Source organism: Rana temporaria, chromosome 7 (genome assembly GCF_905171775.1).
Source record: "Rana temporaria chromosome 7, aRanTem1.1, whole genome shotgun sequence".
Classification (NCBI taxonomy): domain Eukaryota; kingdom Metazoa; phylum Chordata; class Amphibia; order Anura; family Ranidae; genus Rana; species Rana temporaria.
In genome coordinates this window covers 6,250,517-6,265,193 of record NC_053495.1, presented here as the reverse complement: position 1 = coordinate 6,265,193, position 14,677 = coordinate 6,250,517, and the positions used below count along the sequence as shown (strand labels likewise).

The window sequence follows — 14,677 nt, the reverse complement described above, 5'->3', positions numbered from 1 at the left end:
TAAGAATGGAAAGGGCCAAGTTACCCAAGGTGAAGAGGGACCCTTGCCCTATAGCTTTGGACCTAGGGTGGAGAGAGCCTTATGCTCCAGGGTGCGCATTAACCTCAAGGTGAAGGGGAGGATTGGGTCGCAGGATCTAAAGGGACCCTGGTCCCAAGGGTAAAGAGGGGCTCCCAGGACCTAGGGGGAAGAGGGCCCCATGCTCTAGTATGGATAGGACCTAAGGACATAACTGGAGAGGGTCCTGATGCCCAGAGTAGAGAGGGTGTCAAGGTCAAAGGAGGAGAGGGCCCCATGTTACAGAATGGAGAAGGATTTGGACCCAGGGTGGAGAGGGACCCAGACCCCCAGGGTAGAGAGGGCTCCATTCTCCTGTGTAGAGAGGGCCGAAGGACAAGACTGGGTTGGCCCCAAGGACCCAGGGTGGAGAGGACTCTATGCCCCAGGGAGGTAAGGGCCTCAAGACCCATGGTGGAGAAGACCCCGTACTCTAGGGTTGAAGGACATCAGAAATAAGGGTGGAAAGGGCCCAGTTCCCCAGGGTGGAGAGGGTCCCATGCCCTATAGTGTAGAGGGCCCCAGAAAGGCTGGGGCAGCAATGAATTCAGACAGGTTGTCATTTTTGGGACCTTCTGATACCTTTATTTGTTTGACCTTCTCTCCTTCCAGTTGGAGAACTTGTTGTATTATAACCGTTTGAAGAATTCCAAAATAGTCATCAGCGACTTTCATTTGGCTAAAGTGGAGACGAGCCTCCTCAAAGAGCCTTGTGGCACCCCTGAGTACCTGGGTAAGGTCCTCTTCTTTATATCACCCCAGTGTGTGTTGCCCTGGCATGGCATTCATCTTCTCTAACTCTTTCACACGTTTGTCTCTTTGCAGCCCCAGAGGTGGTCGCACGCCAGCGATACGGTCGGCCTGTTGACTGCTGGGCCATCGGAGTCATTATGTACATACTGTGAGTCCTCCTCTGTCTTATTACCATCCAGCCACCATTGCATGTACTAATTCAGAAGTACTGAGATTGTAATGATAAAAACCTATACCAGTGCATGTACTCCATTGGACCATGAACTTCCAGCAGTGGCGCAGCGCGGGTCGTCAGCGCCCAGGGGCAAGACAAGAAATTTGAGCCCCCTAACATATGGCCTTTTAGCACCCCCTGAGTCCCTTCCTTACCCACCTACAATAGTACCGACCAGCCAAATTCCTACAATGACCACGACACTAACCTTCCTCATTCCTACATTAACCTCTACACTGATCACTACACTTACCTACCTGTCCACTGCACTGACCTACCTTACCTGATTACAATGCTGACCATTACATTGACTTACCTGTCCACTACATTGACCATTACACTAAACTGTCCACTAGAATACACACTACACTACAACATACACTACACTGACCACTACAATACACACTACACTACAACACACACACTACACTGACCACTACAATACACACACTACACTACAACACACACTACACTGACCACTACAATACACACACTACACTACAACACACACTACACTGACCACTACAATAGACACTACACTACAACACACACTACACTGACCACTACAATACACACTACACTACAACACACACTACACTGACCACTACAATACACACTACACTACAACACACACTACACTGACCACTACAATACACACTACACTACAACATACACTACACTGACCACTACAATACACACTACACTACAACACACACACTACACTGACCACTACACCACACACTACACTACAACACACACTACACTGACCACTACAATACACACACTACACTACAACACACACTACACTGACCACTACAATACACACTACACTACAACACACACTACACTGACCACTACAATACACACTACACTATAACACACACTACACTGACCACTACAATACACACACTACACTACAACACACACTACACTGACCACTACAATACACACTTCACTACAACACACACTACACTGACCACTACAATACACACACTACACTACAACACACACTACACTGACCACTACAATACACACTACACTACAACACACACTACACTGACCACTACAATACACACACTACACTACACTGACCACTACAATACACACTACACTACAACACACACTACACTGACCACTACAATACACACTGCACTACAACACACACTACACTGACCACTACAATACACACACTACACTGACAACTGGAAGCCTACAGGCATGGAGAGGTAACCAGCTACATCCAAAAGGTTCACTGGTGGAGCATGGAAGGGCACCAGCGACCATGCTGGGGGAGGATGGAATCCCTGTCTGGAGGTGTAGCACCTGATGTCTGCAGCCAGGTTATGGGCAGAGACGCGGCCGCGTCTAGTAAATAGTGCGTGGTACCTGCGGTGTGGGAGGATGTGGGGTCGGTGTTCTTACGAGAAATGCCCCGGCCTAGACCAAGCTGGAGGGGTGCTGTTCTACCAAACAGAGCCTTGTCATAGGGGAGCAGAGCTGAGCTGAAGGTGTCCGGTGCTCTAAAATGACGTCAGCGCCGAGCGGTAGGTGGAAGAGGAAAGCCGCACAGGCAAATGACTCCATTCACCCAATCACAGGGGCAGCCGGAGTATAAAAATTGCGACTGGAGCGCAGGCCGCGGGGATACAGGAAATAAAAAGTTTGGGGGGACAGAACCAGGATTTCGCCCCCTAAAATGTTGCGCCCTGGGCCACAGGCTTCTCGCACCCCCCACGCTACGCCACTGACTTCCAGAGTACCCTAAGCCAGCCAGAGTAATATATGAGCTAAACTAAAAATCACAGCCATCTTCACATATTCATATGGACCTATTGTATGGAGCTATCCTCAATGAAAGCATCTTTATTACTCTAAGAAACCAATCAGAGGGTGGAGGTCACAGTGCCAACTCTGGATAAGAATTGACCATCTAAAGAGTGACTTCAGTCACTTGTGTACAGGATCTCCGGTGAGATGACGGCGTTGTTTGTGGTGTTTCCTCTGCAGACTCTCTGGGAACCCTCCGTTCTACGATGAGATGGAGGAGGAAGATTACGAAAGTCACGACAAGAACCTGTTCCGGAAGATTCTGCATGGCGATTATGAGTTTGACTCTCCATATTGGGATGATATTTCTCTAGCAGGTAAGTGCAAAACCTGATATGTACGTGAATGACTGTACTTATTATTAGGGGAGGACCACCAGTCCTCCTGTAGGGGGCCCAAACAGTGCGGTCGGATGGAGGGGCAATTACAGGATGCCCTATGTGACTCTCTGCAGCAACTGTAAAACAGTTTCTCTCCCTCCCACCGACTTTTAGCTGCTGCAGGGGGAGACACAGACACAGCTGCTGGCTTCCCTGTTCCGTTCAAAAAAATAACAAATTGGAACCCTGTATTGTTTTAACCCCTTGTAAAATTTAATAAAATTCACGTAAAAAAAAAAATGGAAAAAAAATATATTCTGTAAAAACTTTAACATTTTTGTTTTTCAAAACATTAAAAAAAAAAATTTAAATTATAAAATGTTTTTGTTCGAAAATGTAAAAAACGATTTAAAAAAGGGCCAATTCACACAGCTTCTCTGTTTTCTTTGTGTCCGCTAAGAATGGGGTAGATTCAGGTAGGGGCGCGCAATGATACGGCGGCGCAGCGTATCGTATTTACGCTACGCCGCCATAACTTACAGGAGCAAGTGCTGTATTCACAAAGCGCTTGCTCCGTAAGTTGCGGCGGCGTAGCGTAAATGCGGCCGGCGTAAGCGCGCGTAATTCAAATGTGTAAGGGGGGGCGTGTTTTATGTAAATGTATGATGACCTGACGTGATTGACGTTTTGTACGGATGCGCCGTCTGTGTACATATCCCAGTGTGCATTGCTTCCAAGTACGGCGCAACAACGTATTGGTTTCGACGTGAACATAAATTACGTCCAGCCCTATTTGTGAGCGACTTACGCAAACAACGTAAATAATTCAAATTTTGAAACAGGAACGACGTCCATACTTAACAATGGCTGCGCCTCCTAATAGCAGGAGCAACCTTACGCAGAAAAAGCCTTTACGCAAACGACGTAAAAAAAACTACCGCCGGGCGCACGTACGTTTGTGAATCGGCGTATCTAGGTCATTTGCATATTCTGCGCCGAAAACAACGGAAAGCGCCCCCTAGCGGCCAACGTAATATTGCACACAATTCTACGCCGCCGCATTCAAGTTACGTCGGCGGAGGAAGCCTATTTTTTTTAGCGCATCTGCCTTTGAGAATCGGCGTAACGATACGCGGGCACAGATTTCAAATTAACAGATACGCCGCCGTAAAAGGTACGTGAATCTACCCCCTTGATTTTTGTATATTTTAAGTGAAAATCTTGTTTTGATATATTTGAGGGGGGGGGGGGACGTGATTTCTAACAGCAGCCCTGCTTATTATTACTATCCTACATTATGGGAGTTGAGTCCTGGTGGGGGAAGTGCTAACCACTGAGCCACCTGGTATCTGTAACATGGCAGGGCAGTTATAGAACCGTGTCCATATATCTGTGGTGTATCTTCTCTGATCTATTTACTCTTCTGGCAGCCAAAGATTTGGTGTCCCGTCTGATGGAGGTGGACCAGGACCAGAGGGTCACAGCAGCAGATGCCATTAGCCATGAATGGTAAGGCTCCAATGCCGTCACCTACCGTCACCTGTCACCATGTCTAGTTTACACCAATATCCTATTCTGCAGTAAATATCCATTAGAAGAAATAACAGGTACGAGGCTCAATTCACAGCTAACACAAGGAGAGGTCGCAGTGGGATCTGTGCAGTGGGATCTGCGCAGTGGGATCTGTGCAGTGGGATCTGTGCTGAAGGCTTTTGTTTTCTTCGAACGGGTTTTGCTTCCCATACAGGTCTATAGGAGAGCAGAAGCTGCATAAAGCAGGTAGGTCAGAGGGAGGTCCACTGCAGGTCAAATGTCAATGAATTCTGAATGAGCTCAAAAGCCCATCAACACAAGTCCAAAGCACGTCCACCCATGCCTTCATTTATCCAGGTGACTGTGACTTTCAAACACTATTGGACTGAAAATAACTGAAAAGCGTTCCTGAGATAAATGTCTGAATTTAAGGGTGATACGTCGTAGCAGCAGAATGTCGCACTATGGTAGCCAATGACATTCCGTATATACTAGAGCATAAGCCGACCCGAATATAAGCCGAGGCACCTAATTTTACCACAAAAAAAATGGGAAAACGTATTGACTCGAGAATAAGCCTAGGGTGAGAAATGCAGCAGCTACTGTAAGTGGAAAAAAGGGTCAAAAATGCCCACCTTCAGCCTCACTGTGCCCATTTGCAGCCTCACTGTGCCCATCTGTGGCCTTACTGTGCCCATCTGTGGCCTCACTGTGCCCATTTGCAGCCTCACTGTACCCATCTGCAGCCTCACTGTGCACATCTGTAGCCTCACTGTTCCCATCTGCAGCCTCACTGTTCCCATCTGCAGCCTCACTGTTCCCATCTGCAGCCTCACTGTGCCCATCTGCAGCCTCACTGTGCCCATTTGCAGCCTCACTGTGCCCACTTGCAGCCTCACTGTGCCCACCTGCAGCCTCACTGTGTCCATCTGCAGCCTCACTGTGCCCATGTACCTTTTGATCCGCTGTGTCAGTCTTGATGAGGAGGGAAGGGATTTGCACCTCATTACGCTTTGCACATTGCTTCCTCCTCGTCCGTGATAGACGGAACACCGATTCAGTTTCCCAGCATTGTTATCAGTGTTCCGTCTATCACGGATGAGGAGGAGGCGGGGCTTTGTTACAGTGGACGGGGCGGACGGCACGGAACAGTTAAGACTGACACAGCGAGAGAGGAGACCCCCCACTCGAGTATAAGCCGAAGGGGGGGGCTTTTTCAGCATAAAAAAAATGTGCCTATGCCCCGTACACGTGGTCAGATTTTCCGTCGAAAAAAAACTTGGATGGTTTTTCCGACGGAATTCCGCTCAAGCTTGGCTTGCATACACACGGTCTCACAAGTTCTCTGAACTTCCGACCGCCAAGAACGCCTGTGACGAACAACACTACCACGAGCCGAGAAAATTAAGTTCAATGCTTCCGAGAAGGCGTCGAATCGTTTCCGAGCATGTGGAATTTTGGGCGTCGGAATTGCTACAGACGATCGGATTTTCCGATAGGAATTTTTTTGTTGGCGGAAATTCCAACAGCAAAAGTCCGATGGAGCCTACACACGGTCAAAAGCTCACATCGGACTTTTGCTGTCGTGTATGCGGCATTATACTTGAGTAGATTCGGTAAGTGGAAGTTTGGTTTTGGGGTGATGGTGATTATTTTCTAATTAAATAAATTGAAGCGCAAGTATTGGAGGCACTCCACCTCTTCTTCTTTGGGGGCCAGTGTGCCTCCAATGTTTGCGCTTCTATGATTATTATTGTCAATCTATTAAATTAGCCAATACATGGTATGAATCCAAATTTCTACAGCATGGTACGTTGACGATATCTTCTTCACTGACGTGGTCACTTTATATATTGCCGTTATAATTATATAAATTACAGAGCGGTGCATGACAGATATGAGGCTGCATTCACACCTGAACGCGGCGTATTGTAACGCGATTTGGCGCGACAAATTGCAGCGTTTTGTCCCGCGATTTGCCGCGACAAAACACGCCGTTTTTTAGCCTAAAATACGCCGGAGGGGTGATTAAACATTGTCGGCTATGCCGAACGCCGAAGCCGCCTGAAAAAAAAGGGTCCGGGACTTGTTTTGAGCTTCAAGCGTACGGCGTTCTGGCGTTCGGCGTGGAGATGTGAACCATCTCCATAGCCGACAATGTTAAATCACCCCTCCAGCGTATTTCAGGCTGCAATAGCGTCGGGCGTAAATATGCCTAGGTGTGAATGGAGCCTTATTCTTTGTATCCTGGTGTGTTAGCTTTGTGAATTGAGCCCACAATGTATTCATCAATGTACCGTTCCGGGGCTAGTGCAACCAATCCGTTCTCCTAGACCTGGTGACACCACCGCATTATTTATGATGATTGGCGCTAGTGCAACCAATCCGTTCTCCTAGACCTGGTGACACCACCGCATTATCTATGATGATTGGCGCTAGTGCAACCAATCCGTTCTCCTAGACCTGGTGACACCACCGCATGATCTATGATGATTGCCACTAGTGCAACCAATCCGTTCTCCTAGACCTGGTGACACCACCGCATTATCTATGATGATTGGCTAAGTATTAACTCCACCCACAGTATGGCCTCCTCCAGTGCACATTGAAGCCTCAATGACATTGTTTGTGTTTCAGGATTTCAGGGAACGCGGCATCTGATAAAAACATCAAGGACGGAGTGTGTGCGCAGATCGAGAAGAACTTTGCTAAAGCCAAATGGAAGGTAACAATTGCATTCATTTGATGGGAAATGTATTCGGTGATCAAGCCGGTACAGATCACCAATGTACAATGGAAGACGCAATGTAGACCCCTAGAGATGGAGTCCTCAGCCTTAGTGAGTCCGGGGCCCAGGGAATTCTTCCAAAACCTTCCATGCCCCAACAGGAAAAATAATACAGTTGATACTCATACAATAAAAGTATGGGAATCCAAGAGAATGTCCTCTCATTGGTGACCGAGGGATCAGACCCCCATGGGAGAATATCCCCCAAATCATGGGTATCAGTAGGGTCATGGCCTCCAGAGTAGAATATCCCCCAAATCATGGGTATCAGTAGGGTCATGGCCTCCAGAGTAAAATATCTCCCAAATCATTGGTGTCAGTAGAATCATAGCCTCCAGAGGAGATAAGTCCCCAAAGCATTGGTGTCAGTAGAATCATAGCCTCCAGAGGAGTAAAGCCCCCAAAGCATTGGTGTCAGTAGAATCATAGCCTCCAGAGGAGTAAAGCCCCCAAAGCATTGGTGTCAGTGGGATAGTGGCCCTCAGTGGGATTATAGCCCCCAAATCATTGGTGTCAGTGGCCCCGAGGGGGGGGAATCGCTCCCAAATCATTTGTATCAGATGGATTGTGGTCCTGGGTAGAATAACCACCAAATCACTGGTGTTAGTGAAATTGTGGCCCCCATTGGAGAATAGTTCCCCAAATCATTGGAGTCATTGGCACCTTGGCCACCCACCAGGGAGAATAGCCCCCAAATCATTGTTGTCAGTGGGATTGTGTCCCCAGGGGAGAATTTCCCCCAAATCATTGGTGTCAGTAGGATCATGGCCTCCAGAGGAATAAAGCCATCAAATCATGGGAATCAGTAGGGTCATAAACCCCAGGGGGGAGAATTTCCCCCAAATCATAGGTATCAATAGGGTCATGGCCTCCAGGGGAAAATATCCCCCAAATTATTGGTGTCAGTAGGATCATAGCCTCCAGACGAATAAAGCCCCCAAATCATGGGTATCAGTGGGGTCATGAACCCCAGGAGGGAGAATTTCCCCCAAATCATAGTTGTCAGTAGGGTCATGGCCCCCAGGGGAGAATTTCCCCCAAATCAAAAGTGTCAGTACTAGGGTCATGGCCCCCAGGGGAGAATATCCCCCAAATCATTGGTGTCAGTAGAATCATGGCCTCCAGAGGAGTAAAGCCTCCAAATCGTTGATGTCAGTGGGACATCTAGCCCCCAAAGCATTGGTGTCAGTGGGATGGTGGCCCTCAGTGGGAGTATAGCCCCCAAATCATTGGTGTCAGTGGCCCCCAGGGGGGGGGGAATTGCTCCCAAATCATTTGTATCAGATGGATTGTGGTCCTGGGTAGAATAACCACCAAATCACTGGTGTTAGTGAAATTGTGGCCCCCATGGGAGAATAGTTGCCCAAATCATTGGAGTCATTGGCACCTTGGCCACCCACCAGGGAGAATAGCCCCCAAATCATTGTTGTCAGTGGGATTGTGTCCCCAGGGGAGAATATCCCCCAAATATTTGGTGTCAGTAGGATCATGGCCTCCAGAGGAATCCCAAATCATGGGTATCAGTAGGATGATGGCCTCCAGAGGAATCCCAAATCATGGGTATCAGTAGGTCATGGTCCCCAGGGGAGAATATCCCCCAAATCATTGGTGTCAGTAGGTTCATGGCCTCCAGAGGAGTATAGCCCCCAAAACATTGGTGTCAGTAGGATCATGGCCTTCAGGGGAATAAAGTCCCCAAATCATGGGTATCAGTAGGGTCATGGCCCCCAGGGGAGAATATCCCCCCAAATCATTGGTTTCAGTAGGATCATGGTCTCCAAAGGAGTAAAGCCCCAAATTATGGGTATCAGTAGGGTCATGGCCCCCAGGGGAGAATATCCCCCCAAATCATTGGTGTCAGTAGGATCATGGTCTCCAAAGGAGTAAAGCCCCAAATTATGGGTATCAGTAGGGTCATGGCCCCCAGGGAAGAATATCCCCCAAATCATTGGTGTCAGTAGGGTCATGGCCTCCAGAGGAGTATAGCCCCCAAATCATTGGTGTCAGTGGGATAGCGGCCCTCAGTGGGAGTATATCCCCCAAATTATTGGGGTCACTGGCCCCCAGGGGGGGAATCCCCTCAGCTTTTTAAGGTGATTGCTGCCTTCCCGTTCCTCTCCCGCGGTGGTGGGAGGCAATCCGTTGCCTTGCACCTTGTGGCAGTCAATAGAACTTAATGAAATGTTACTGTGTGACATCTTAATAAAGTTCATAACAAAAAAAAGAAAGAAAAAAAGAAATAAGTGAATAGTGTGATGCGCTGTGATTGGAGCATTGTTACTGCTGTCATCCCACCGCACACCAACTGCTGCGTAATAAACCAGCGTCTGGTGTGAATGTCCCCTTTAATATCCCTGATGACAGGTCCACTTTAATCAAAAAGATTCTAATATTTAATAAAAAACAAAGAGATACAAAGTTATTTTTCGGAGATCTCCAGACAGTGGAAATTTCCAGCAAAAGGCGCACATTCGGCGAGTCTCTCACGGCGTTGAAGTCCCGCAGCTGTCGACAGAAGCAGCTGCCGCCATCCGGACCCTCAAATCCCTCCAATGTAATGAGGAATTATCTCTAATCCAGCCTCACGCGGCGCGCCGTACAGCCGGGACACCGACGGTTAACCAGATACCTACGCGTCCCGAGCCCGCGGCGCTATTTCCGGCGTGATTTATGTACAGCGAGAAAGGTGAGGCCAAGTAATCGGTTTAGCGATAAATACACACATACATTAACATCAGCCGCGTGCGATTAGCGGAGGCGCGCTGCAATCGTTCCACCTCGCGGTATGAACCCGGCGTATCTCGCGGCCCGATTAGCATTTTTTCGTGTCGACATTGTCGCGGTTTTGTTGGGATTTAATTCCATTATTCTCCCGCGTTGCGGGGTTCATGTTTTTCACATGAGAAGAAAGTCAAGTTCTGCTTAACGTCTTTGTAATATTTAAGAGATTCAGCGCGGCGGTTTGATGCATATTTCACGAGCCCTCGCCGCAGACGTTCGGATGAGAGATTCAAATTCAGCAAAGTGATTAAAAAAAGAAAAACGGAAGACTTTTGTACTGGATATGATTATGTGTGATCTGTGTCATCTCGGGAATCTCGTTAATGTTTTATAAGCCGCCTTTTGTCTGCGCAATTTATAACTATGAGTATGCGGGGGGGGGGGGGGGGCTATCGGAAATCTCTGCACGTATATAAGGATTATTACAATATACAGGAATAGGGTTACTACAGTGCAAGGACAAGATTATCCAGTGCCAAGGGCAAAGATGACAAATTGCGCCCCCCCCCCTTCATTATGTGTGAGCTTATGAGGGGGAGGGCGAGAGGGAGCACAGCCTGCACCTCCTCCCGACTCTCTCCTCCCCTCCTTGCCGCTCCCAGCGCTGGGCTGACAGAAGTAGTGATGCCGCTGTCACTACTCCTGTCAGCTGTTTCGGCTAGTGCTGTATATTTGGGGTGAGGGGTTTTCGGCAAACAAGAGATCCATGGACAGTTCCGTTGTCCGTCCCCCCCCCCCCCCAGCCCCACACTTACCCCATCTAGCAGCTTCTGCTCCTTCTTGCGTTTTCCTCCTCCTCCATGGTGGCGGCCTCGTCCTCGGCAGCCAATAGGATCGCTTCTCCTCTCGGCCAATCGGGTCGACCCACTTCCTAATTGGCTGGGAGGAGAAGCAGGAAGACAATAGCGATTATTAATTCACTATTGTCACACAACTGGGCGGGCTCAGGGCACAAGGCTCTGCGCCCCGTGCCCACCCTTTTTTGAAGCCTATTAGAGTCGCTGGCTCTAATCATGTGCTTCTAAAAAAAAAAAAACTGTTGAAATCCATGCGTCCGGCGCCCTGCATGTAGATTAGGGGCCGGATGCATGGATTAGGGGTCGCGCCCCTGCGCCCCTAATGGACGGGCCGCCAATGCGTGTCAGCCTTATAATAAAAGGAACTTGCGGCGCCCCCATCCTTACAATACATGCTTCGTCCAGGGCAGCTGTCCCTTAGGCTCACCCCTTGTCCCAGACCTGGGTTACTATAACCCCCGAAGAACAGCATTTCCTTACTCTCCCCCCAGTGCAGTGCGGTGATCGGAGGGAACTCTACCGGGGGCACCTGATGTAAAGGGGGAGCTCCACTGGGGGCACCTGATATAAAGGGGGACTCTACTGGGGGCACCTGATGTAAAGGGGGAACTCTACTGGGGGAACCTGATATAAAGGGGGACTCTACTGGGACCACCTGATGTAAAGGGGGAGCTCTACTGGGGGCACCTGATGTAAAGGGGGAACTCTACTGGGGGCACCTGATGTAAAGGGGGAGCTCTACTGGAGGCACCTGATGTAAAGGGGGAACTCTACTGGAGGCACCTGATGTAAAGGGGGAACTCTACTGGGGGAACCTGATGTAAGGGGGGAACTCTAATGGGGGCACCTGATGTAAAGGGGGAACTCTACTGGGGGCACCTGATGTAAAGGGGGAACTCTACTGGGGGCACCTGATATAAAGGGGGACTCTACTGGGGCACCTGATGTAAGGGAGGAACTCTACTGGAGGCACCTGATGTAAAGGGGGAACTCTACTGGGGGAACCTGATGTAAGGGAGGAACTCTACTGGAGGCACCTGATGTAAAGGGGGAACTCTACTGGGGGAACCTGATGTAAGGGGGGAACTCTACTGGGGGCACCTGATGTAAAGGGGGACTCTACTGGCCTGGGGGCACCTGGTGTAAATGGGGAACTCTACTGGGGCACCTGATGTAAGGGAGGAACTCTACTGGGGGCACCTGATGTAAAGGGGGACTCTACTGGCCTGGGGGCACCTGGTGTAAATGGGGAACTCTACTGGGGCACCTGATGTAAGGGAGGAACTCTACTGGAGGCACCTTATGTAAAGGGGAAACTCTACTGGGGCACCTGATGTAAGGGAGGAACTCTACTGGAGGCACCTGATGTAAAGGGGGAATTCTACTGGGGGAACCTGATGTAAGGGGGGAACTCTACTGGGGGGCACCTGATGTAAAAGGGGAACTCTACTGGGGGCACCTGATGTAAAGGGGGAATTCTACTGGGGGAACCTGATGTAAGGGGGGAACTCTACTGGGGGGCACCTGATGTAAAAGGGGAACTCTACTGGGGGCACCTGATGTAAAGGGGGAACTCTACTGGGGGCACCTGATGTAAAGGGGGAACTATTCTGGGGGGCACCTGATGTAAAAGGGGAACTCTACTGGGGGCACCTGATGTAAAGGGGGAACTCTACTGGGGGGCACCTGATGTAAAGGGGGATCTCTACTGGGGGCACCTGATGTAAAGGGGGAACTCTACTGGGGGCACCTGATGTAAAGGGGGAACTCTCCCGGGGGCACCTGATGTAAAGGGGGAACTCTACTGGGGACTCCACCTTTGCCATCTTTGCTTTGGGCGCTGGATGACCTGCTTCATGTTTCCGCCTTTCTCTTTACAGAAAGCTGTGCGGGTGACCACCATGATGAAGCGCCTGAGGGCACCGGACCCGACCGAGTCTAAGACCCCATCTCCATCCATGGACAGCGAGCGGACGCCAGGCCTGACTACCCCTGCACCATCACCCGCCAGCACCCCAGCCGAAGAAACGCCATCCCCGGTGGTCAGCCCCTCTCCTGACGGCACCGGATGAGGGCCATCTAAACCGCCAACACCCTTCTCACCGCAGAGCATACCGTCATTAACCCTTCCTCTCCCTCCACCACGACGGGCTTCTCTGCCATCGTGTCATTAACATTTCCAGACGGGTTGGCAGCAGATGGTGGAGCAGAGATGCCGCTGCCGCCCCGCTAGAGAGAATTGCAGCGCTGACCTCCCATCGCATCGCACCCATTAACCCCTCCACCGCTATGGCCAAGCATTACTTTTTAACCCTTTAGTTGCTAGAGATCTACTGCACTGTTAGAAGAATCCCCTCCCCCCCCTCATTCCCCTAATAGATGCTGGGCTAAATGTACAGATCCCCATCATATCCATCGTACACTATATCATAACTCCATTCCACCTTTTAGCACCCCCGCCGCTAAAGTGGACCTGTCACCACCAGCTAACGCTTTTCTGTGCTTCTAAAGCTACCTAGATATTTCCTGCAGAAATTTTCTAAAGAGAGTATTGAATAGTCTTCTCTCTGGCTGCCCCCCATATTCCCCCCCCCAGTAAGACCTTATTTTCTAAGATAATAAGTAGAGGTCCCCCTCATTAGTGAGAGCACAGGTCCGCTTTACGGCTGGGAGGAATCTCTTGTATATACACGGGCAGGCTTCTTTCCTCTTTCTGAACCCTGTATTTACCCCTGCCTGGGGCAGATGATTCAGGCTGGTTGCCCCCTTTTCTTTCCTTTTTTGTGGGGGCACATAATGTACAGACCTTTACCCCGTGTTTTGTATGCTTTTCTTTCAATAAACGTGCTGCTTCTCCCAATGGGTGTGGTTTGGTCAGACAGGTGATTGGGGGATGAGAGGTAGGGACTTGTCTGGGATCTAATTGGGAGGTGGGGGCTTGTCCAGGATCAGTTTGGAAGGTGGGGGCTTGTCCGGGATCAGTTTTGGAGGTGGGGACTTGTCCGGGATCAGTTTGGGAGGTAGGGACTTGTCCAGGATCAATTTGGGAGGTGGTGGCATTCCTGAGATCAATTTGGGAGGTGGGGGACTTGTCCGGGATCAGTTTGGGAGGTGGGGGCTTGTCCGGGATCAATTTGGAAGGTGGGGACTTGTCCGGGATCAGTTTTGGAGATGGGGACTTGTCCGGGATCGGTTTGGGAGGTGGGGGCTTGTCCAGGATCAGTTTTGGAGATGGGGACTTGTCCGGGATCGGTTTGGGAGGTGGGGGCTTGTCCAGGATCAGTTTGGGAGGTGGGGGCTTGTCCGGGATCAGTTTGAGAGGTGGGGGCTTGTCCGGGATCAATTTGGGAGGTGGGGGCTTTCCTGAGATCAATTTGGGAGGTGGGGGGGCTTGTCCAGGATCAGTTTGAGAGGTGGGGGCTTGTCCGGGATCAATTTGGAAAGTGGGGGCTTGTCCGGGATCAGTTTGGAAGATGAGGGCTTGTCCGGGTTGAAAAGTAACACTGAATGTTACATGATTTACATAAAAATCTGCAACTGATATCTATAGGCTGATATGTATATAGGATCAGTTTTGGAGATGGGGACTTGTCCGGGATCGGTTTGG

At 49.8% G+C, this 14,677-nt stretch overlaps 1 protein-coding gene across 1 annotated transcript in view; it reads left to right on the top strand.

Moving 5' to 3' along the window:
- CAMKV (CaM kinase like vesicle associated) overlaps positions 1-13,930 on the top strand; it is a 96,989-nt gene extending 83,059 nt beyond the window's left edge. Inside the window, exons 6-11 of the mRNA XM_040358779.1 lie at positions 670-790; positions 883-958; positions 3,032-3,168; positions 4,602-4,680; positions 7,342-7,429; positions 12,951-13,930. Coding sequence (XP_040214713.1) covers positions 670-790; positions 883-958; positions 3,032-3,168; positions 4,602-4,680; positions 7,342-7,429; positions 12,951-13,142 — 693 coding nt within the window. The 3' untranslated portion in view covers positions 13,143-13,930. The remainder of the gene's footprint in view (positions 1-669; positions 791-882; positions 959-3,031; positions 3,169-4,601; positions 4,681-7,341; positions 7,430-12,950) is intronic.
- The last annotated feature ends 747 nt before the right edge of the window (positions 13,931-14,677 follow it).